Source organism: Ischnura elegans, chromosome 7 (genome assembly GCF_921293095.1).
Source record: "Ischnura elegans chromosome 7, ioIscEleg1.1, whole genome shotgun sequence".
Classification (NCBI taxonomy): Eukaryota; Metazoa; Arthropoda; class Insecta; order Odonata; family Coenagrionidae; genus Ischnura; species Ischnura elegans.
The window spans coordinates 8096503-8120207 of NC_060252.1; the positions used below are offsets into that span (position 1 = coordinate 8096503).

Consider the following 23705-nt stretch of genomic DNA (forward strand, 5'->3'; position numbering starts at 1 on the left):
ACGCCAGTGTCCCACGGTCAAATTTGCATCAAAATATTTGTATCAAATTTTGATGCAACGGACGCACAGTCAAAATATCATCCAACTCGCTTTTGGTCTAATTGTCCAATGACCTTTGGTGCTTTGAAGCAAACTCAGTTTGGTCCAAATGAATAGGGCAGGTTCTAAATTTCCATCCAATTGGATGAAACCAACCAATCACAGGGCCTATGACAAAAAGCATCGCTATGCACAGACTCAGCCTGTTTCGACCTTTTCAGATCATTATCATTATGGTTCACCTCTTTATAATGACCTGAGAAGGTCGAAACCAGCCCAGTTTTTTCATAAATACTGTGTGGCATACAAAAAGGTATATTTTTTAATCTATAATGTCGACATACCACAAAGTGAACTCGCAAATCAATGACTCCAAACATATACATATGTATCTACAAGCTCATGATTATCTCTGTTATTGCTTGGTGTGGTTTTAAACGTAAAAATGAGTAAAATTTGGTCAAGAGAGAGACAATGAAAATACTCAACTAGTAAATCCATAATAATAAGCTTATGTTCAATAAGAAGGAAGCGATTTATTAGAATCATAATACAAGAAGAGGTGTTTTGGAAAGAATAAAAGATTCACATATGCCATCGAGGCCAAATTCTACAGGTTAGCTTTGTAGAGAACATGCAATTCCGAGCAAGCAAGCTTCTGGAGAAATGACTACCTGTCAAACACCAGAGCCATCCATTTCGATCACTAAGAGAATTGTCTGAGGACCTTTTAGCAACTGCTTGATTAGGATAGAAAAAATGTATTTCAACGCACGTTTACGGCACTATTCATAACATCATCTCAACTGCAATGTCCACCATTTATTTATAACATTTTCCTGGCAGAAATAAAATGCCTCATGTTTATATCCTGGCATTTTATTGTGCCCTCAACCTTGCAGATAAGGGACATGAAAATATCTTTACTCATCGTCAAGTAATGTCGATAATTTACGGTAATATCAGCAATAAACTCCTTCTCCATAATGGTTAGTATGCCCATTCGAACGCTTTCATATCCCCTTTCTGCCCAAGGCCAAGTCTAACTCTCCCTCTCTTTTCTTTTTTTTGCCTCTTTAATGTTCAAGAGGACTGCTCGGGCAATTTTGACTGCTAAATAAGACAAAATCCTCCACTTCACAAGCTTCCACATTTGTTTACATTAATATCGTCTTTCGTTTGTTTTCCATCTTTTGGTCCAAATGAAATGCATCTTGGGACACCCCATCCTGTGGCATACAAATTTTTGGACCAAAAGCTTTGGTCCAAATATTTTATTGCAAATTTGACGCTTTTCACTGCTCCATACCTGTTCCTTCTCAGATCCTTGCTCATTCCCCACCAATTCCAAGGAAATGGATACGTTCCTTAATTCACGTCAGCCATTTTCAGAAGAGACATGTTTGCTAGAGAGTACACACTCATAGGGAATAACAATTAAGATATGAATGAATATGCCTCACCCGTGGGCTTACCCTGTTGCTACTGGTGTAGTGATGCTTATCACGTCCATGCGCATCCAACGGATCGCCATTCTGATGACTTTGCATTTTGGCCGCTATCCCCATACAGACACGGAAAAAGAGAATGAAATCACTTTCAAGAGATATGCAAATTCAAACAAATACAGATAGTGATATTTTCATCCTGAACTAGGACGATAAAGTTTTTATTTTTATTTTTAAGTATGACTAAATACAGAAAATATGCCATTTTAAAGTGGCCTAGTAACAGAATTACACTGGTAATTTAAAAATAAACAATAAAAATGAAAAACAGGAAGCGTAGTTGGGAAAAAATATGTACTACATATTAGGTGACAGATTTGTAAGGGCAAGGTTCATAAACCTACTTAGTGAAAGTATGAACAATGGGAAGGGAAGATACAAAGTAGAGTCAAGTTTGGAAGCTTTTGAAATGTGGTGCCAATGAAAACAATAAGAAGATAATGGATGTGAGAGAGAAACCAGAAAGTGGAGGAAGACCAGTTGGAGAAAAGGGAAATCTTCCAAAATTCTTAAGAAGATGGCGGAAGAATTTAGTAGGTGACATCATCATGGCCTGATGAAAACAATTGTCGAATGACAGGAAGAAAGTGGAAGTGGACGGGAAGAAAGGCAAAGGAGAGCCCAAAAGGAGTTACATAAGGCACATTATGAAGAATGTAAAAGAGGGGAAATTCACAACAAAGAATGGGCTAGCTAATAGGAGACCGGAATGGAGAGCTGCATCCGATTCATATCCGAAGATAGTTGACTAATCATGATGATGATGATGACAAAGGGATTAACGCATGGGGGAGGGAGTTGAGTAGAGAGAGAGAGAGAGAGGAGAACGTTTCGTGATTGAAAGTCAGGGAATAGGCACAAAGAGTAAAGGATGAGAGAGTGGGTGTGGTGGCACAGAAGCTCAAGGAAGAGAGCAAGAGGATGGTGGAGTTAACACTATCATAAATGAGTTTTGCGAGTCCAAGGTTGAATTGCTACCCTAGTACACCACCTGAATATATACCATGTACTAACTCTAGTACATCTCTAGGGCATATTATCAAACCGGAAGATACCTACGTAAGATCAAAGCACTTGCACACCAATAAGGCTGTCTACAAACTATAAACACATCCGTTAGAGCTGCATTGTGCTGAAGGAAATGCATTAACTTTATGGATAGGAATCGTGATTAGTAAATATCTGTCTCAATATATTCATGTGTTGGTTAGAGAATCATTTCATCTGAAGGCAGGTTGGAGGAATCAATTTAGGAGAGGGATTGAGGATGAAATGAGTTGAGACAGAGTTTAAATTTTGACCAAGTATGTCACGTTGTATATATAAATATTGTATTAATAAAACACATTTACCTTAAAATACTATAAGAGGCTAGCCTTCCCCACTTTAATTTTGAAGCACTGCTTTGAATTATCAGTTGTGTGTGAATTTAAACAAATGCATGTAATTAAACAAAAACGTCACATCTCTTGTCGAAAAATTTGAAGCTCATGCACACGTCAGGTAAACAACAGTTAAAAATAAGGAGAACTTTTCCACATGAGGCTTCCAAAAGTAAGTGCATTGTTTAAAAATCAAAGTTTTCTTGTGAAAAAAATTATTTTTGAGCACTTCTCACCCTATTTAAGTTAACTGGTTGACTCCCATATTTCACTGAATTGAAAAGCACTGAATATCGTACGGACTTATTTTTCTTTCAAGGCATCTGCAGCCAAGAGATTGATTGAAAAAATGTATTATGGACTGGAGTAGGAAATCAACGATTAAGTATTTTATCAGCTTTTCAGTACCCTTTGATTATTGTATTTTAAGATCCAAATTAATCAATTCTCTTTCACTAAAACAATATAAATGTCAAGTATCAACCAGGCATGCATGCAAAACGGCTTTCACCAAAACCCACTGTAAACCACTGCCTTAATAATTGTAAATCCACATATTAGTTTCCACAATCTGATGAAATTCAACAGGTGCCAATCACTAGTTTTACTATAGGTATTTTCAATTTTATTTGCAAGTTCTGATCCCAGTCTGGTTCTGGCTTTGGTCTTACGTTCTGTGTTTCATTGGCATTCCTTAATTTATCAAGAGCTATTAATGATTTCTGTTATGGTATTATCACAACTGCTTAAAAGCTTTTAAGCTGTTTGACAAGTGTAAGGCTACAGTATATCATTCATTATCTTGTAAGTAATGTAAACTAAACTCAAGACAGTCTCTCTAACTGGGTTTTGAGCAAGTCATTTTGCAAGCAATTCTTTTTGCCTTCTTATAAGTTTCCAGCTCTAAGCTTAGGAATGGGTACAGATGAGAACCAAATAGACTCATGCCTTTACTTTAATTAATTTCGTATTTATGACTCTTGCGAGGTGTTTTGTTATTTCCAGTACAGTGACATAATTTTGCAGTTGTTTCTCATCAGTTTTATTTTTTCATATGAACAATGAGAGAGGAGTTGCCTCATCCCAAACAGGAACCATCAGCTTATGGGAAACCCATGCTCCCTGTTTTGTCACCGTAACATTTTTCAATTCTTCTTTTTGTGATTAAGAAAATGATGAATACATAAACAATCATAACTTAAGACTTTTTCGGTGTTGGAATAGGTAGGGGAAGTTCTCCACAGAAATAACTGAATTTGATCCTGGTTTCAATGTTACTACATCATCATCAGGGTGCAACAAGTGTATCCAATTTATACTTTTGGAGGAAGTAGAGGGGGAAATAAAGGGGCCTACACCATCGTCACCTTCACTCCCCTCCTCCCTCCAAATAAGTACCGATACATTGCTAACTTAACATTTGGGAGTACAGGATGGGTCATTCTGACCTGTAACTCATGTTCATCATCAAATTTAACTGATATTTTTTTTTATACATTTAAAATTTCTTGACTTAGTGCATTTTTACTTAAATTTTAGTTGAACGGAAAAATAAATTTATTGCTGTCTTTAGTTAACTTTAGATTGATATTTTACCTAAAAGGCCAGCTATGAATTATTTTTACCCATAACTTTTCTTTGAACCAGCGTGAGGTTACCTCTTTGTTTTATTTACTTGCAAGTAGCTGATACACGCCACTTCACATCTAGTTTGGTACTTGAAGCTATTATATTTCATTTGAGTGCCATTCATAGGCATGAGAGCTTGCCAGGTGGTACATAGCTTACCTAAATTATGAAAATAAAATTTTGCATATGCTGGATATTTATTTTTATCTTAAATTGACTAAGTCCAAGAAATAAGATTAAATATATTAAGTTTCATTTGGCCATATCATGTGTAGTGATTACATTTGTTATTGAAATACATACGTGGAATAAAATTTTACTGGTAGTTGATAGGAATATAAGTGTCTTTTCCTCCATTTGTTAGCCTAGTGGCACACCTACACGTCTGGAAGTGCGACAATCTAAAAAGATCTCAGACTTCTCACCAGCAATATGAAAACTCTTCCTAACCCCCATTTCCCCCCCATGTCCGCAAGCCACTTCTCCAAACCGTGCAGAGGTTGCGCTTTTCCCAAGTTGTTAAAATCCTTTCTGATTCCTCTTTTCCTCGAATGTAAATAAAAATATTGCCCTGGGGTTCAAAAGAATCGTTTAAAGTTTTATGGCTCATGTAAGAGAAGAAGAACCCATTGCTTTTGTCCCTCCATGCCAAACTTTTCCATGTGCCATTTCTTGGTCAGCTCTATTTCTCATACTAGTTCTTTTACTAGGTCCCGACCGCAGTGGATGGCTGCAAATGTCTTTTATGCTTGCTGTACGACCCCATGCCCCTTACATGGTTTTTCTCAAATCATGGAAGAAGGGAAGGGTCTATGGCTCCTGACAGTGGGATTTTGTAAGAAGAGCAAAAAATATACAACTACCACCTCTTCTTGAATAAAATGCATACATTCTTACATATTTAGTATGAATAGTTTCTAATTATCCCAGTAACTTCATTTTTAATTACACTGTGTTGTTTTCATTTACCATTCAAAAGTTAGGGGATAGAAACTTATTTAAAAATACCTTAATTATTTAAAAATTATACCACAGCCAATATTTTGCAGTAATCCTCAAGACCCAAGTGCATCACTGGATATAGCACCTGATCATACCGAGTGGTTTGAAGTATTGCTGAACCAACAAACAGCCAGGAGATACGCAAACAAAAGGTTTTACATCTCTCTCCAGCCCCTACCTCTCAGGCGAGAGAAATATAGTGGAGAAATCACCTTTCAGTGCCTTCAAGTTGTTGGTGAGTGATTCACGATTGAAGAGCCAGCCTCAGTGGCCGGAGGAAAAAGTCCCTGCCTGCCATATATGTGGGTTCGAGTCCCACCTGCGATGGTTGCTCCAATACATTCCATGGATGTTCATGTATGTTTCATAGTTAAAATAAAAACACTGATGTAAAAGGACCATGGTGTTGTTTTCAGTGGAACAGGAATAAATAAATAAATAAATAAATAAACTGTGAAACACACAGAGGAATATGTAAAGGCTGTATTTCCTAACTGGTGCTTATCAAAAGAAGAGCTGTGAAATCTCATCTTGCTGGTGTGCACTAGAGGAGTGTTAAGGGCAGCAGACCTTGACAATTAAAGGTCAATGGGATAAAACTTGGGGATCCAATGTTTTTTCTAAATGATGCCTAGAGACTGCTTCTTAGACATTATTAAAATTTTGCTGATTGACTAAAAGGCTCCTTGTATCCAACAGTTACGGGAAGATAAATTTGGTTTGGCTTCTGAGTGATGGGATACATATATTGATTTCCAACTGCCAGGCATGATATAATCTCAGTGAGAGCATGACAGCTGATGAAAAGTTATCCAATGAAATTATAGGCCTATTAATTCCAATGCCCAGAAAACCGGAAGATTCTAACATTTTCATATTTAAAGAGTATGGACCGAGAGAGTACTTAGTTAATGGATTGGTCTCATTTTGTAGAGACTTAAACAGAAATTTTCATTGCAATCACCAATTGAAATCATCTTTTCACACAGCAAAACTGAAAATTAGAAATAAAGGAAGTCTGCCTCATCAAAACAACATATACTAAAATAAATTTTAAATAAAAAAACTAGGTTAAGAAAGAGAAGCTAATAGGGAGACTGGCAAAGAAAGGCCTCAAGTAGATGGGTGAAGCAACAAGAAGTAGAATAGTATAGGTGATAATATATTGGCTGATGGGGGGATTGAGTGGAGAGCAGTATGAAACCAATATTCTAATCATTGTTGATGACAAGTTTAGAAATACTTTTCCACTAACAACCTCTGCACAGTGGCCTAAGCCCTTCTAACTGGCCAATAACGCACTGTTTTAGCCAATTAGAATCTGAAGTATCTAGTGCCCCTGGTGTGACTGACTGACTCAAGCATACAAAATTCCAGCCACTTCTGGTAGAGCAGAAAATTTTTGGAGACTTAGAAGACCAAAAATGATTTGGAGGACTTCCCTATAACTTTTCCCTAAGACTTTTTGCCTCTTCTTTACTCCCAAGAACATCAAAATGGCAGAAATTTTAATTTTCTCCGGTACATCCGGCACTAGAATAGCTCTAGCTCATTGGTATTAATACAAATGTTATTTAAAATTTGAATATCTAATAGATACAGTAGAACCGCGTAAAAGCAAGTACACCCATGTCTCGTATAGCGCAATTTCGATTAGCGCAATTTCGATATAGCGCAAATTCGTTCCTCGGGGAAACATTGCAACGCAGTGTAGCCTAATCAAAAATCTTAAACGCTCTCGTGATAAAACGTGAACTTGCGCTAAGTACACACGAAATTTCTATCAATTTACGCATATTAATATTATTTCTTGCCTCAAATCTTCTTTTTTGTTTATATATTAATCGAAATTCATTGCTGCGCAATTTCCAAAAGTATTACTCGTCATTGGGTCTAGATAGCCGGCCTACCGAAGATTTATCTCGTCTCCTTAACAGAATGATAATAAATAATTTAGATCGTTAATTAAGCGTGGGGCTAGTGGAAATGAGTTTTTTTTTCAGCAATACGGTTTGAGACGTATTTTTGCCGTCGTAGGTTATCGGGCGATTGACTTCCAGGTAGAGGGTCTACGCTAAAGCCTTCAAGGTCATCGGTATTCACGGGGGAGAAATGGAGCGGTGGCCGAGTTGCGCATGAATAGCATCAACACATAAAAGGGTCCGCTCTAGTGTCTCAATCACAATGGCTTCGTTCCCTCCCCGCAGTCTTCGGCCTTCTGCGTCTCAGGAATACAGTTCAGCAGTAGGTGATTTAGATAGAGCCATACAGAGTAAAAACCAAGATAATGTGGCAAAAAATAGGAATGCGTGTAGAAAAATCAAGAATTTATCAAGAAAAACCATAAACCTAGAAGAGAAATTGAAAGAGGTCTATTACTTTGAAAATGGAGAGCGTCAAAGCGATATTGCACGGAAGCTTAAACTCAAAATTCCTCATTCTGAATAAAGACGAAGTTGAAACATCAGTGACCTCAGCCGCACCAACTTCAACCAAGCGGTCTACACATACGGAAAGTTCATAGTGAATCAGTACAAAAAGACGGGAGTGGCAATCGTTCCGAGACATTTAGTGAAAGCGACGGTTGGTTCCAGAATTTAAACGGCAAGCAGGTATTTTCAGTGCGGCGATATCAGGTGAATCTGCAAGTGTTGATAGCGCAGCCACCACAACATTTTCTGATGAACTCCAAGCTGTGATTGAAAGTGGCTCCTTTCCCCCTCAACTAGTTTTTAGTGTTGACGAGACGATATTGTTTTGGAAAAGAATGCATTTTTGTTCATTCATTTTCAGGGAAGGAAAACCTGGGTCAGGTTTCAAGGCATTTAAAGACTGTTTCACGTAGCTGCCAATGACTCGGAGGACTTCAAATTAAAATGATTTATCATTCATAAACTCCGCTAGCTATGAAATGGCATTCAAAGTAGCATTTTCCTGTCATTTCGATGAGCGACAAAAGGGCATGGGTGACACAATAGTTGTTTTTAGACTAGTTTGAAAAATCGTCAACTGCCGGCAACGCATTACGATCCCCTGAGATATCAGATGTTAGCCCACCCGCACGACAGGAGGGAATTTCAAAAGCACGTAAGAATTTTTTTAACGTGAATAAAAGTCTTTGAATGCGTGCATACTATCTTTAAAGATGTTTTAAACTATAAACATTTATATAAATAATGTTTTCTAAGGCTTTTTATGGGAATATAGATGTTTTAGAGGAAATTCAATACCCAATACCTATGCTACCAGGAACGCATCCCTATCTTCCCAATGTTAAAACGCTCTCGTATAACGCAAATTCGTATAGCGCAAAGACCCCAAGGAACGCATCCCTTGCGCTATACGAGACATGGGTGTATGGGCTATTGCGAGGCCCCTGCCATAACATGGGATAGCAGATGCACCATCAATTGACCCTATGATTAACATGCAAAAAAACTTAGTTATCACGAGGCCCTTTTGGCATTGGCATTTGCCATAGTGAGAGTTTCAATTCCCAGAAAACCTTCGCCAAGAGTTCCTAATCTCGGTAATTGCAGGCGATCTGTTAGAAATGAAGTTAAGATGGAGTGCTCAGTCTTATTTATGTGGTAAACTGTCACTCAATAAATATGTGGTTCATTTTCATGAAAATATTGTGGCTTTAACATCCGTGAATGCTCGATCTTCTTTAGTTCCTCAACGGCAGAAAGCAGTCGAAAGCATACTTGCACATTCGTGAGTAGTGTGAGTAGAGAGCATGGCAAAAAAAAGCAAAACAAGTCAACCAAGAAAATCATAATAACAGAGCAATACGAGAGTGGCGTAATTAATTTATCTTCCTCTTCACAATTAAAAAAAAAAGAAAGAGAAGATTATGTGTGCCATGATGTAAGAGGGCAAACCATCACAGAAAAGTGCCCAAGGAATGCAGAACATGAAGAGTTAGATGGAGCTTTATTAGGGTGGTTTTGCCCACTTCAATCTGCAGGAACTCCTGAGAAAGGGGGCTACATACATGATTAAGAATAAAGCAGAGTATTACAGAGACAGATTGAGAATCAAGAACTTCAAGTGCTCGGAAGGTAGGTTATACTAATTTAAAGTATAAAAGCGCTATTTCCCTTCATAATTGCTGGTGATGCCTGCGGTGTAAACCCGAAGTTGTGGAAGAAAGGACTACGATCCTAGCAGAATATCTTAAGATGTATTCCCCGTGTGACGCAGACAAAACGGAACTCTTTTACAACATAATCCCCGACAAAACCCTTGCAGTACAGGGTGTTTCTTGCCATGGAGCTTCTAGAGGCAGGTAATGCACTGTTAGCGATAATAACTGGGAAAAGCTTTCAGTTTATTTAATTTAAAAAAATCTGCATACTTTTTCATGTTTCCCAATGACTATTGAGAATATTAAATAAATAAATTCATACTTTTTACATTCATACTACGTTTTGTTGGCCTTAGGCTCCATTAGATGCGTATCCTTTTTCATATCTTTTATGCAACAAAAAATGAAAAAGGATACCCTTCAATTGGTTATGAAGGTAAGGAAATTTAATGATGCAAAAAATACATCGCTTTTCCTCTGAATTTATGCTCAAGTCTATCGGTTAGAAATATCTCTGTCACCACTCCAATCCTGTTCTTATCTAAGAGTTGACCATAGTTTCATTGGCTATTATTTTCTCCAGCTCCGGTAAAGCAACAATTCGCTATCCTGAGTGTTTATTTGAGCACCGTGGGGTCTCGTTTTATCGAGGTTGCCCTGCATACTATTCACACAACATGCTGCTAATTTCTCAATAACATCAACAGTTCGACAAAATTTTCAAACCAAAATTTTCTGGAGACTTCAATAGGCGAAAAAGGGTCTTCTATGAATACACAATCCACCAAAAACAGTCTATACAAAAAATTTTAGACTACTATTTTAGAATAAAGTACAGGCTGGAAATTTAGTAGGATTATTGCCAATTTGAAGCCCTACTCGGAAACTTTTAGAAAACCTAAATTTCATATCAATATACAAAGGAAAATATTCAAAACCCTAAACTCTGACACCTAACAGAGAAGTCCTTTCCCTATGAAGGACAGTGCAGGCACCCCTAAACGAGAGCAGTAATATTAAAACTACACTCTGGCATGCACCAGTATTTTCATTAATAATACTGTAGTTACATATTTACTACATATATTTCCGTAGTTTCATTAACTTTTAACTGTAAATAACATAGATCTAACAGTTAAAAGAGGCAATTTTAGAACCATAAAACTAATCAGAAAATAAGTAGGTTAAGAAGAAATGGCAACGTGAGGTATCTGCAGAAGCTGTAAACACCATCCAAAGAGAAGTCTTCATCAACTGAGGGAAATTTATTTATTAAGAGGCCCAGCGCTACCACTCAGGCATCGTTCAGCAAGTGTTTATGCAAAGAACATTAACATAATTAGCCTTATTCATTACTAATTAACTTGACTTAAACTGGCGTAGCTATGGAGTTGAAATCTCTAAGACAATGTCTGGTTGTCCACGACAACTAAAAACAGAGTAACTCGAATGAAAACAGTCATTGATTGAGAAAACTCAGTTTTCTTGAAATTTATAAGTAACAAGGAAGATAGTTTTGCGAATCTTGAGAAATATAAATTATCCTATGTTCTCCACGATTGACTCCTTGATTGGAGCACAATTTGTGCTGAGATCAGTGAAAGCGTATTCCGTAACATTGTCAAATTAAACTGTGCTGAATGGGGCTTAAATCTACAAGAAATAAACTTGAAATTACCCTTCTCCTCTTCCTTTCTCCTCTTCTCTGCAAGGATCAGGGCTTCCTCCGCACGATCCTAAAAGCAACAAAGCAAAAAACTCCAACTGATGATTATGTCAGACTCGTGGCAAATTTCTAAGATCATCTCAGCACTCATCTCCAAAGAAATATTGAAAGGAGAAAACAAAAAGTGTCACACGAGCAAACAAACAAACAAAAGATGATAAAACACACCCTCTTCCTCGCCACCTTACGCTCCTTCCGGGGCTCCCTCTCCTCCCCCATGTCACTCGACATGGCCGGAGCCCCAATCTTTTCCCCTCGGCTCTTCTCCTTGCCAGCCTTGCTCGAGCTCCTCTCCTTCTTCTCGGGTTTCTCCATTGCGGACGACGACGACGACGAAGGCACCTCCATGGCGGCTGCCTTACGCTCGTCACTTTTTGTGCTCTAAAAGTCATATCGACCGACAGGATGGGAAGAATGGGGAATATCTGGTTAGTTCACTCCCCCCACCCGCCCACCCAACGCTCAAAGATCCAATGGTTTGTTTCTCTTCACACCTTCCCACTCAAATGCCTCGTCAACATAAACCACTGGGACTTTAGCAAAAATCAAGCATAAGCCAAGGACGGGAATATTAACTTCCAATGCCAGTTGTGCCTTTATGAAACAAGCAAATTTCTCGTTAGACTGAGAATTATAACACACTCAAAAATTAACTGTCCCAAAATTCCAACAAAAATTATTATTTGTACAAAATGTTCCTTCTAAAAATATTTCAAAGAATTGTGGCAATTATAAAAAATCTTCATAGTACAAAACAAAAAAATTATTTTTCAACACATTCTTTTTCACTATCCTGACACAAAAGGGTTTCATGTCCTTGGCACTAACATTCATTAAATCCACTTCATGGTAATAGAAGCAAATATCCTAGCCGTTTTGAATCATAAAATAATTACACATCCTCCATTTAAAGCAACAATTAATACTCTTCAGGCGTGAATTACACTAACAATGACAACTGAACCAATTAAAATTTTTATACTGAACTTTCCCATAGTAAGACATTCACTTGTATAGCTGTAATCATGTCATTAGTTCAAGAGATAACTGAGAAGCAGGATGTACAAGCTTGTGTGTGCAAATAGTGCACAAGAAATTATAGCTTTCTAATAGTTATTTCCAATGAGTAAAGTATCCACCAATGATAAACAAAAAGCAAAGCCCATCACATAAAAATCAACCCCAGTGAGTGAAGATTACTCAGGAAGAACTACTCAACAAAACCCCTTAATGAAGTCACAATTGATGACTAATGTATTGTAGCCCTTTCTTAACATAAACATTGAGACATCATCATTACCACAGTAGCTTCGATGGCAATTACGGCAGACTGACTTCAAGAATGTGGTAAGTAAAAACTGGGTGCCAATCAAAAGAAGGTAGAGATATAAGGTGACCAGAGAATACTCACCGATTGGCATGCCACACACAGCAAAGCAAACCATGGCATGCATCAGAATATGCCTTCCAAATCCAAGTGGGAGGGGGAGGTTGGCTCCTGTTTCCAATTGCGTGGGGGCGTGCGCGCGCAATGGGGCTGACCTCTCTCTACCAACACCGACCCCGCACGCACACATCTATCTCGCCAACAACACACTTGCTATCTCGCGCTCCCTTGCGTCCATTTTCCCACGGATCGAACAGCACGTGTGGGCATGGGAGGGAAGGGAGGCCTGGACTGACGAGGGATGTGTTGTCATGGAAGATGGTTAAAGAGTGTTTGGCTTCGGTGTGAGTGTACGTGGAGCAACGTTATGAGTGTCGGGGGGGGGGGGGGCGAGGGGGGCATGGGCTTTCCTTGTCATCACCTCTTCCAATCAACATGGCTCGTTCCAACAGCAGCCTTCATCTTGTAGCGGGACGAGTGGTTTGACAGGCAGACATCACACAGCACAAAGTCAATAGAAATCTAAAGTTCCCATTAATCATCAGAAGTCCACATGTATCAGACGATTGTATGCACCACGACAATGCGTTATCATGAATCACTTTCCTACGTACCGTCTACCTTCTTCAGCTTTACATGGGATAGTGGGACTGTGTTAGAGAAGAATTAAAAGTCCAATTTAAAAAGAAAAACCCATAGTAGATACGAGGCTCTCTTCATTAATGACCCTGCAGTAAAATTTCCGATGACTATCAATTTTGGCCAAATCCGACCCATTTACAATGGCAACAGATAACTCTGCTCTCCATCTTCAGGGCAGCTGAAGATTCCAATATCATCAAGGACTTTAACCTCGAGTAACATAGAAAAAGCCTCTTCAACAGCAATGGCCTCTGCATGAAGTAATGAAACTTAAAAATCTATCAGGAACGACTTGACAATGCCTTGCTCGAACATCCTTAGGCTCCAGCTCACAGGAACACCAATGACAGCTCAACGTGTTTTAAACAGAAGCGATATCCATGTACAAGAAGTGATGAAAATAGAATTTTAACTGAAGAGATTCAAGCCGATACGTCCTCCTTGAGCAGCCTGGACCACCGGGGCAGCGAACACCTTCACAGCAGGCTTGTTTCCAGGACAATACAGATGCTCCAGACCCTCTACGACCAGCATCTTATCAGCATAGACATTAAATTCTACGGCCTATCACTAATCATCCAAGTTTTCCTGATAATAAGAACAATTTTCACTCCATTGACAAAATTCCAAACTGCATCTTCTTTTTCTTCAGCGTTTATTTCCATAAATAATTACTTCATCCACAGTGAGTTGGCATATTACTCTTTCAGGCAAAATCAAATTAGGTAATAACATGAGAACACAGGCAAATATGAATTTGTAGGAAACTTCAATGCTCAGAAAATAAAAAATTAAAAGAAACTGAAGAAAACAATCTTGATGGACTTCTTCTATCCAGCCAATTTTACTCTCATTAAGAAAATAATAAGTATTAATTTTTCGAGCAATCATAAAAACTTGTAACACCACTTTTTCTCTTGGCTTCTTGGAATGGATCATATCCTGATATTATTGACGATGAAAGATGTAATCCTCTGATGCAGCTTGCAGTCTTCAATTGGTCATTTTTACAGCCATTTGGAAAATAGCTTTCCTAGCAAGCAAAACTGGTGGTATGCAGCATCAGCCATGGCATGTACTTCATCCAGAAGCCTCTTCATTGCCTTCTGAAACCACGATTTACTGAGCAAAGACCGTAGAGAATTCAGCAATTCAAACAAGAGACAGAGTTCAGGAATTCAAACACCTCTTGCACTCCCTATACCAAATCACATTATCAATCTAGCTTACAAGGGGAGCTCTCTCATTCTGCCGTGTTTTTGTGTACGTGCATTTGTGTGTGTATGTTTCCGAGAGGACAACTGACATTCTGACGTTGTGTGAGGGTGAGTTCATGGTGTTAAGAATGCGACTCAACTCAAAGCCTCAACAACACAACTGAGTGTCGTCATGGTTGGAGGGGAGGCGTGGGTTTCCGCAAGGAGAGACTAGGAGGTTTGGTGGGCAGCTCGGAGGAGACGAGACGACGGACGACCGCTTCCAAGGCTTCACGGGAGTGAGACACCCCTCCCCCTCCTCTCTCATTGGCTGCATCATCATCATCCTCCCTCCCTCTCCCTTCTCGGGGGGCCTCTCATTCCACGACTATCACAACCACCATAAATAGATTGGAATGGAGCCACTAGGAGACTTCGATACTAACCTTCGACGAGGATACTGCCTCCATTTTTCTTCTCTTGGCATCTGCAGTGAAAATGGAAAACATATTGAATGAATTAGAAATAGTAATGGGCTCACACCAAAATTCTAAGATGCATACTTAAGTGAAACTATAGTAAATTAACCACAGCATACACTTGGAATATATTTGCAAAAGCAAATATATCTGATGATATGAAATCCAAATACCAATTACTGTTAAAAGGAATATATTTACAAAACCAGTTTTTCTAATGCCTAAAGCAATGATCAACAGGAAGGAGAACAGGTATTAACCAACAAAGCACTGGGCTCACAGTTATTTTGAGGAGAGATCAGGAAAAATTGCCATTCATTTACGGATTATTACAGCATTAAAGTTTGATCAATTTTGAGTTAGGGTGAAATTTCTCGAGAGAACTGTGTCAACATCAATTACTCCAGGGTTTGCCATCAGTGCTTCTTTTCAGGGTTTCAACTTAAAAATTAAACATACACAAACATCCACTCCCTGGATAAGGGCAACCTACCCAGGCAGGACTCGAACCCGCAGCCTCTTGTGTGGCAGGGAAGGACTCACCACCACTGAGGTGGTCAATTACTATTATTTTATCATCAAAAGTTTCATTAGTACAGGTGGTCCTCGACTTTCATGCACTCGACTTTTGCACAATTTACACTTCCGTACATTCAAAATTGACACCTTGTACTTCACTTTTGTATGTTAAATTAGGACTTTCGAATGTTTGTCTGTAAGTAATTTTTTGAAATCAGACAAATTCCCAGACTTTTCTATACCTTCCTGACTGCTTCCGCAGTTTTAGAGGTCACTTCATAACATGTATGTTAAAGAATATTAACACCTTAAAAATAAGATAAACTGCTGTTAATAACAAAAAATTAATTAAAATTATGAAATAAAATGTGAATTTGAAATGATATAACATTGAACTTACTTGACACTATAAGACTTCATTAAACATCTTTTCACTATATGTCCCATTATCGAGGAATTAGAAATGAGGAGTCATTGTGTTAACACGAAGTCAGCCAAAGCTCAAGCTCACTAACCTCTATCCACCTCAGGTGGCTCCTGGCTGCTCCGGCGGTGCGAGCCTCCCGTGGCCGATCCGGTGCTGCTATTGGACAGACTGCTTATGTCCTCTCGGTCGTGGGGGTCATCCGCCTCCCCACGGTGATGGTAACTCCCTCCTCCACTGCTGCCATACGTCCCTCCACCTCGATCGTAGTATCTGTCTCCCCCACTCATGGTCCCAGAATTACTCACGGCATAGCGGTCATCTTTTGAGCTTCGCTCCAAGAACCGCTGCTCTTCCTACGGACGTAAGTAACACAATTTTTATGTCCAACTTAAGGCTTTGACACTTGGAGGATTAAAGATGTAATACTGTTATACTCATTACAACAACAATCACTAACTTTCTCACAACTAACTATGATCATGTCCCCCACCATTAAGAATATTTATTTTTCTGTCCAAGTAAAACATCACACCAACTATCTCCAAAGAAGATAATTAAAAATAAGATCAAATTAAAACCAACCTAATAATATTGTAGGTTGTAACAGACATATTTTCAAAATTAATGAAAAGTAGATGACCAAGACCGTACCCCTTTTTTCCACTACAACGCTCAAGGTATTTAAAATGAATGAATGAAAGCACCCACTCGTGGAGAGAAAAAAATTATTAATAGGGAGTAAAATAAGTAGATATGGTCACTAAATAAAAAAATTAATGTTAATTTCATTTGGCTCAAAAAGAAGGTTAAAAAAATCTTTTTATCTATAACTTGATACTCTGCTTTTCATAAGAAAGCAGACTCCTCAATATCCACAGCTGTGGATTATCCTTGCTTTATCTGTGCTTGAGTCTCAAATTTTCTATTTTTTCTGCAATCTTTAGAAATCCAAAATTTGACTCAAACCACCATTTTTTACCCTCGTCTTTTTGTACAGATTCACAATGAACTTTCCGTACGTGTTGAGTGCTTGGTAGAAGTTGGTGTGGCTGAGGTCACTGATGTTTAAAATTCGTCTTTATTCAGAATAAGGCATTGTGAGTTTAAACTAACGCGCAATATTGCTTTGACGCTCTCAATTTTCAAAGCAATTGACCTCTTTCAATTTCTCTTCTAGGTTTATGGTTTTTCTTGATAACTTCTTGATTTTTCTACCCACATTCCTATTTTATGCAATTGCTCTTTTGGATATTACTCTGTATGGCTCTATCGAAATCACCTTCCACTGCTGCACTGTATTTCTGAGACACAGATGGCCTACGACTGCTGAGAGGGAATGAAGCCATTGTGTATGAGACTCTATAGTGGACCCTTTTATGTGTTGATGCTATTCATACACAACTCGGCCACCGCTCCATTTCTCCCCCGTGAATACCGATGACCTTGAAGGCTTTAGCGTGGACCCTCTACCTGGAAGTCAATCACCCAATAACCTACGACGGCAAAAATTACATCTCAAACCGTATTGCTTACACATACTCATTTCCACTACATCCACGCTTAATTAATGATCTAAATCAACTATTGTCATTCTGTTAAGAAGACGAGATAAATTACTTTGGTAGGCCGACTAATGACAAGTAATGCTTTTGGCCAAATTGCACAGCAATGGATTTTGATTAATATGTATACAAAAAAAGAATATTTGAGGCAAGTAATACTATTAATTAGCGCAAAATGATAGCAACTTTGTGTGTACTTAGCGCAAGTTCACGTTTTATCACGAGAGCGTTTAAGATTTTTGATTAGGCTACACTGCGTTGCAATGTTTCCCCGAGGAACGAATTTGCGCTATATCGAAATTGCGCTATGCGAGGCATGGGTGTATGTATGTAGCATAATGCATTGGAAACGTGTCCGTGGGTTTGGAAGTATAACTATTTGTCTAGTTTGATATGATTGTGTGCGTGACTTGGCATTGTAGTTACATCCAAATTAGACGTGGTTATGTACCTAATTCAGTTGATTCAAGAGTATACAACCTAAATACTACTTTTGATATGAAATATTAGTTCAAGCATAACTGGAATAGCCACAGTAAAAACTAAACGGAGTCACCCTCACACCATCTTGTCAGTTATAGTTTGCAAATTTCCACGATCTTGGAAGAAGTGTCGGTGGTGCAATTGGTTACAGCACACGTCCGTGAACCGATGGTTACACATTCGAATCACTATCGGGGCGATTAATTTTTTTTTCTCAGTTGAATTTTTGCACAATGAAATATAATTTAGAAGATACATTAAAAGGTGCAACAATAGCAACCGTTTGTCATTTTCGTACCAAAAAAATGGTGTTATAAAAATAACAGATTACGTGCAAAACTGATAACGATCTAACCACATTATTTTTTGTTATTTTAACCTACACAACTCGAACCATTGATAAAATAACTAATCTTGAGAAATGATCATTTTTTAGTGCATATTTTTTGGGAATAATACTTAAAAAATGCTCGGAGGGCATAGCTTCCCACCAAAAATTAAATAAAAGATAGGAAAAAGTGTGATAAAAAGTTATTTTTTCTTGACAGTTTAAAACATCCATGTGGATAAAAACTTTTTTTCTGTCACTAAGAATAAGAGATAAGCATACTCACTCGATATATCCTTTCCTCCCGCAGAGCTTTCTCTTCCTTCTTCTCCTTGGCACGCCTTTCTTTGTCCGTCTCCTCCCTGCGTTCCTCCTTTTTCGACACTTTCTCCTTACTCTCATAGCTCTCCTTCCCCTTTTCCTTGTCGGCCCTTTCTTTGACTTGCCTACAGCAGTGGAAAACAATAACAGATCCAATGATAGGAATATCATTACAAAATACAAGGATTCAATGTGTACCACACAGGGCTAAAATTAGACACAGCATGCCCCATGATAGAATATATGGGATGACCTTATATAGGTTATGAACAAAAATAAGGAAGGTGTTGTACACTCTGGTTCAAAAAAGAGTAAAGACATTTATTTCTGAAAATATTTGCTTCCCAATAGAGGAAAGTCAATCTCACGGATTACAGCAACATTCATAAAAAATATTTACGCATACAAATTACTAGAGTATGTATTCAATCTTTAGTGCACTAGAAGCATTTTTGTTCATTATTGCCAGGACAAAATTTAACTATTGCTGAATATGATGCAGTAATTCAGTGGTGATTTGAACACCACTAAGACCTTGGACATTGTTCATAAAATCATATAATCATGCAAAATCTTTAGTACACTGATTACACAACTAAGGATATATTAAGCATTACTCATAAAATAAAAAAGAATTGTCTCCTGAAATAGACCCCCAAATTACGAATTTCATTTTCCCGACATATAAACGGAGGAATGTTCAGTGCGTCTGTAGCCTGATGAAATTTGTGATCACTCAAGTGATTCAAAATTTAAGTATGCAGTCAGTACTGTTCCCAAGGAAAAAATCCCCTAGCAGCTGCAAGCTTCTTGCTCAATTGCTTGGTAGTGGGCCTGCTGGCATTCATGGCCCTGCAAGGGTACAGGGCTCGGCTATGTTGTCCCACAGTGTCAACTCAGGACATTTTCCAAAAAAACTTGAACCAAAATTTCCATCTTTTAACTTCAAGTTCTCATCCGAGAATTATCGAACTTACCTGTTATTTCCACGACTTCTATGCATGCCATAGTAGGGCAATTGGAGGAGGCAACCAACAGCCAAAGCCATTTGCACCATGAGGGAAGGGTCAGGAGAGAAGGGTGGATGGAAACCCGGGGCCTGCTCTAAACGAAAGGCACCAAGGGGATCATGGCTTAACACCCAACCTGACAGATGGACGGAAAGCAGTATGTTCCCTAAACAAATCACTCAAGCAGGGAATGGGCAATCTCGGAAAAATCTCCTCTACCTCTCGGAGTAGAGCCCAGACCCTCAGGACGGGGAGCCAACCGTGATGCAACCATACCCACCCATTACTCCACAACTTCCAGTCCCAATTTTTATTTCCCTGACCGGCATGAGCCTGGATTGCAGCTTACCCAGAATCTCGCTTGCTGTCTGAAGAGCTAGTTGCTGAAGTTGAGGACTTGGTTGGAGCAGATTTGGTGCTGCTGGAGTCAACTTGACGACTCGTGCTCTTCTTCTCCTTGCTCTCCTTAGCCACCTCCTTGCTCTTCTCATTGGCATGCCTCTCCGATGACCTCTCTTTCTCTGCAAAAGGTCAATACATAATTTAAAGTCAGCATGCATTAGTAACTACACAACATGAGCTAAAATTTCACATTAAGTATGACTCATGACTGAATACATATTTTTCCAATTTCATGACTGACATGACCAACAAATTATAATTAATTCCACAAACGAGCCACATGATTTTCCATTCCATACACTTATTTCTTAATCATGAAGGCATCAAGAGATATTTAATCATTGAAGTTCATTCCAGCACAATGATGGCAACTTGAAGGATTCAAAAAAAAAAAAAAAAAAAAAACAGAACAAGAAAAAAAGCCAAAGATTAGCTGAGGATGGGTGACCTGTTTGCCATGAGTTTGCCACATTATCAACTTATCAGCGAAATGGCAATTGCTGGTGATTTTTTCTCACGGGGTTGCATCATGTCATCCGGGTTGCAGATTGTCCGTGCATGAGTACATGGTTGTTCAAAGTTTTCTGCGACTATTATAAAAAAATAAAACTGGACGTGAAAACACCATGATATTAGCATTTTTTAAAAATACAATGCTACACCGGGCTAATTATTTCCATTAGTCTCCCCTTCTTAAAGTGGCATTATTTTATTTACTTGCTGACAATGAATATTTCAAGTTCACTTACACGTCTGCCCTAGCATTTAAGATGATGATCAGCGGCGGAGGAAATACTCTTGATTAATTTTAGAAGATTCTTCAATAGTTAATCATTCGTAAACTCAGATAAATGTTATTGATAATCTACCAATGTATATTTCATACCGCAAATGCGTAATTATTGCCGTGGCCTTGCATGCGGTTGAATATGCTCCAAGGGAATCTGAGATTTCGCAGCACTCAGGCATGTCTATGCCGTAACCAGTCAAGGCCAAACTGCACAGGAAGGGAACAGTGGAAGTGAAAGCAGCACGGGAAGTGGAAGTAGAGATAGCAAGAGTCATAGCCAGGCACTCGCCTGCGTAGACAATTTGTCTTAAGTCCTGGTTTTCTTTAACCGCTACTGCACGATGGCTTAATTGCGTGCCCGTTGCCTTCACGGGAGTTCCGTGCTCCTCTTTTCCAAGCATCGCGGTGCGGGATCGGGCTCAATGATCGTGGATCCGTGTCCTGCAGCAGTTGCATCCTAGGCAACTTGTGCGAGACGCGAATACTCGGCATGATGCCAGTCAGTGTAGTTTTCGACGTCGCACAGTGGTTTCGAAGCATTTGTGCAAACCACTTTTCCGAATCCGTGACCTCACTGCCACGGATATGTGGTTTTAAGAAACCAGGCATTACATGAAGCACTGGGATTACGAGGGCAATCATGTTATTACCGCGAAAAAGATCGCGGTCGGAAAGAGAAAGCTATTAACGATTCCAGACAGCAATCTAAAATAATGGATAATACGCGTTAGCAATAAAGGTTTGTTTGATTTACGTGAATTATGAAAATTAAAAGAAATAAAAGCAAAGTTTGGATTATCCATGTTTTCCAATCATTCGTGCTGCCTCTCCCCATCGCATTAGCCATTAGGACGATCGGGAGTATGCTCTATTATCACTATTGATAGCATATCACTATGTTACCTCAAAAGCCATGAGCAGGGAAAAAGGATTGGATGGGGACCACAGCATATAAGAAGATCAAGGTTAAAGAAAAACCGTGAGTACATTAGAATTGTGAGATACACTAAAACATATCATACATGGGAAATTGATGGCTATCTACCTTTGAAAACGACAGGATACACAGCCGAATGGTGAAATAAAGTTTTATCAGCAAGGAAAATAACATCAAGGAATTCATCTTCAAATCAAATTCATATTTGGTTAGTGTTAAAACAATAATTTGAACTATCTGCTAAGTTCCAAAACCTCATAGTTTTAAGCACCAATGAATGAAAAATCACTTGCATGTTTTATTTGGCACACTTGCTAATCGATGTATTCATTTCATAAAAAACCACTGGTTAAAATTAAATGCTTATTGCTGGAAAGATGCCAATTCAATGCCTGCTTCACCGATTTTCAGTTTATATCAATGAGGTATTCTGAATGACTTTCATGCTTCTGAAAAGGAAACATTTACACCAATTTCTTTACCACAAAACTCTAGTATTTGATTCATAATCTTTGTAATAATGTGAGTCTCCTGTACTACAAAGTATTTGGGCATACTATTGTATTATTGTGTAGGTATAGATATCATATCAATTAGTGATGGGTCGATTCCAAAATTTTATCGATTCCGATCCCGATTCCGATTCTACCGATACCGATTCCATCAATTCTGACACCATAGGCTCCAAGAAAAATATCACTTAATTCCAGGCAACAAGAAAACCACTTTAAAAAATATTACTCTGCGAAAGAGTCAGTTGACAAAAGTATCTTTCATATCAGCACTATATAATTAAAATATAATAGCTAAATTTCAAAACAGAACATACCTGAAAAGTGATGTTACATGATAGGTATTACTTTAGAATATTGGCACTCATAATATGTCGACCATATATATGTATCCAAACTACAAGAGAGAGCCCTGAGTAAAGAAATTTTCATAGCTGTAATAAAGATTACATACTACGTATATAAATCATGTAATATTTGGCCCTTTCAAATTCTCAAGCAGAAAAACCAATTATTCTACATGCTCAGCCAAGCAGGTTTTGACGTCTCCATGTTACATTATTACTGCCTGCAGAAAATTGCCTTTTGCTACACATTTGTGTGATTGGGCAAGTACTTTCCCAACAAAATTGCAAGATTTCGGAGACTTTGGAATTTTTATTTAAAAAAATAATATCAACGATTTTTTTTGGATCTTGATTCTTCATGGAATTCAAGTGGACGAAGCGAACGAACTATAGAACAGGGAAGTGCACTAATTTTTTTTTATTGCTGAATTTGAAAGTTTAGCCTAAAAAAGAAACATTAGTATAGTCACTTTTATTTTCTGCATCTGGGGTATGCACTTTAAAACGTTTTGAAAGTCGGAAAATTTCATGTTGCGCTGAAACACAGTGCCTCCATCTTGATTGAGATGTGACGTCACAAGGCAGTAGTCACCAGTGGAGTATCGCTGTATTCCGTCGCCTTCTTTAGCGCGGCGAGAGTTTCCGGGAATCGGTGGAGTTTGCTTCCTAAAAATGTCGTCTAGTACCGAAAACATGAATTCAAAATAGAATTATAAATGATTTTTTGTTCCAAATTTCATCTCGACGTCGAAACAAAAGCCTGGAGAAGATATTCATTCCCGTGCCTTAAGCACAAGCTATACGGAATAAATGGTTCAAGGCTGCTCCTGACTCTTACCTATCGATGATATTCTGTTTTGAAGATCATTTGAAGGTATTGTAAGATCAAATTGATATTTATATTATAATAATTTACTTAATAGGTACCTCAGTCACATCAGAAAGTGTTGAGTCAAAATATAGCATCTTCCGCGTAGACCTACGTAA

The 23705-nt window shown here is 38.4% G+C and overlaps 1 protein-coding gene across 3 annotated transcripts in view; it reads right to left on the reverse strand.

The window, feature by feature from the left end:
• Positions 1 to 23705, reverse strand: part of LOC124162813 (THO complex subunit 2) — a 109387-nt gene that overhangs the window by 6892 nt on the left and 78790 nt on the right. For 2 of the 3 annotated variants that reach the window (XM_046539474.1, XM_046539472.1), the window contains exons 24-30: positions 20080 to 20251; positions 18686 to 18845; positions 16115 to 16379; positions 15048 to 15088; positions 11545 to 11757; positions 11329 to 11386; positions 1503 to 1597 (exon numbers count right to left, since the gene is read on the reverse strand). In XM_046539474.1, the coding sequence (XP_046395430.1) occupies positions 1503 to 1597; positions 11329 to 11386; positions 11545 to 11757; positions 15048 to 15088; positions 16115 to 16379; positions 18686 to 18845; positions 20080 to 20251 (1004 nt within the window). The remainder of the gene's footprint in view (positions 1 to 1502; positions 1598 to 11328; positions 11387 to 11544; positions 11758 to 15047; positions 15089 to 16114; positions 16380 to 18685; positions 18846 to 20079; positions 20252 to 23705) is intronic. The other variant, XM_046539473.1, reaches the window with a different exon arrangement.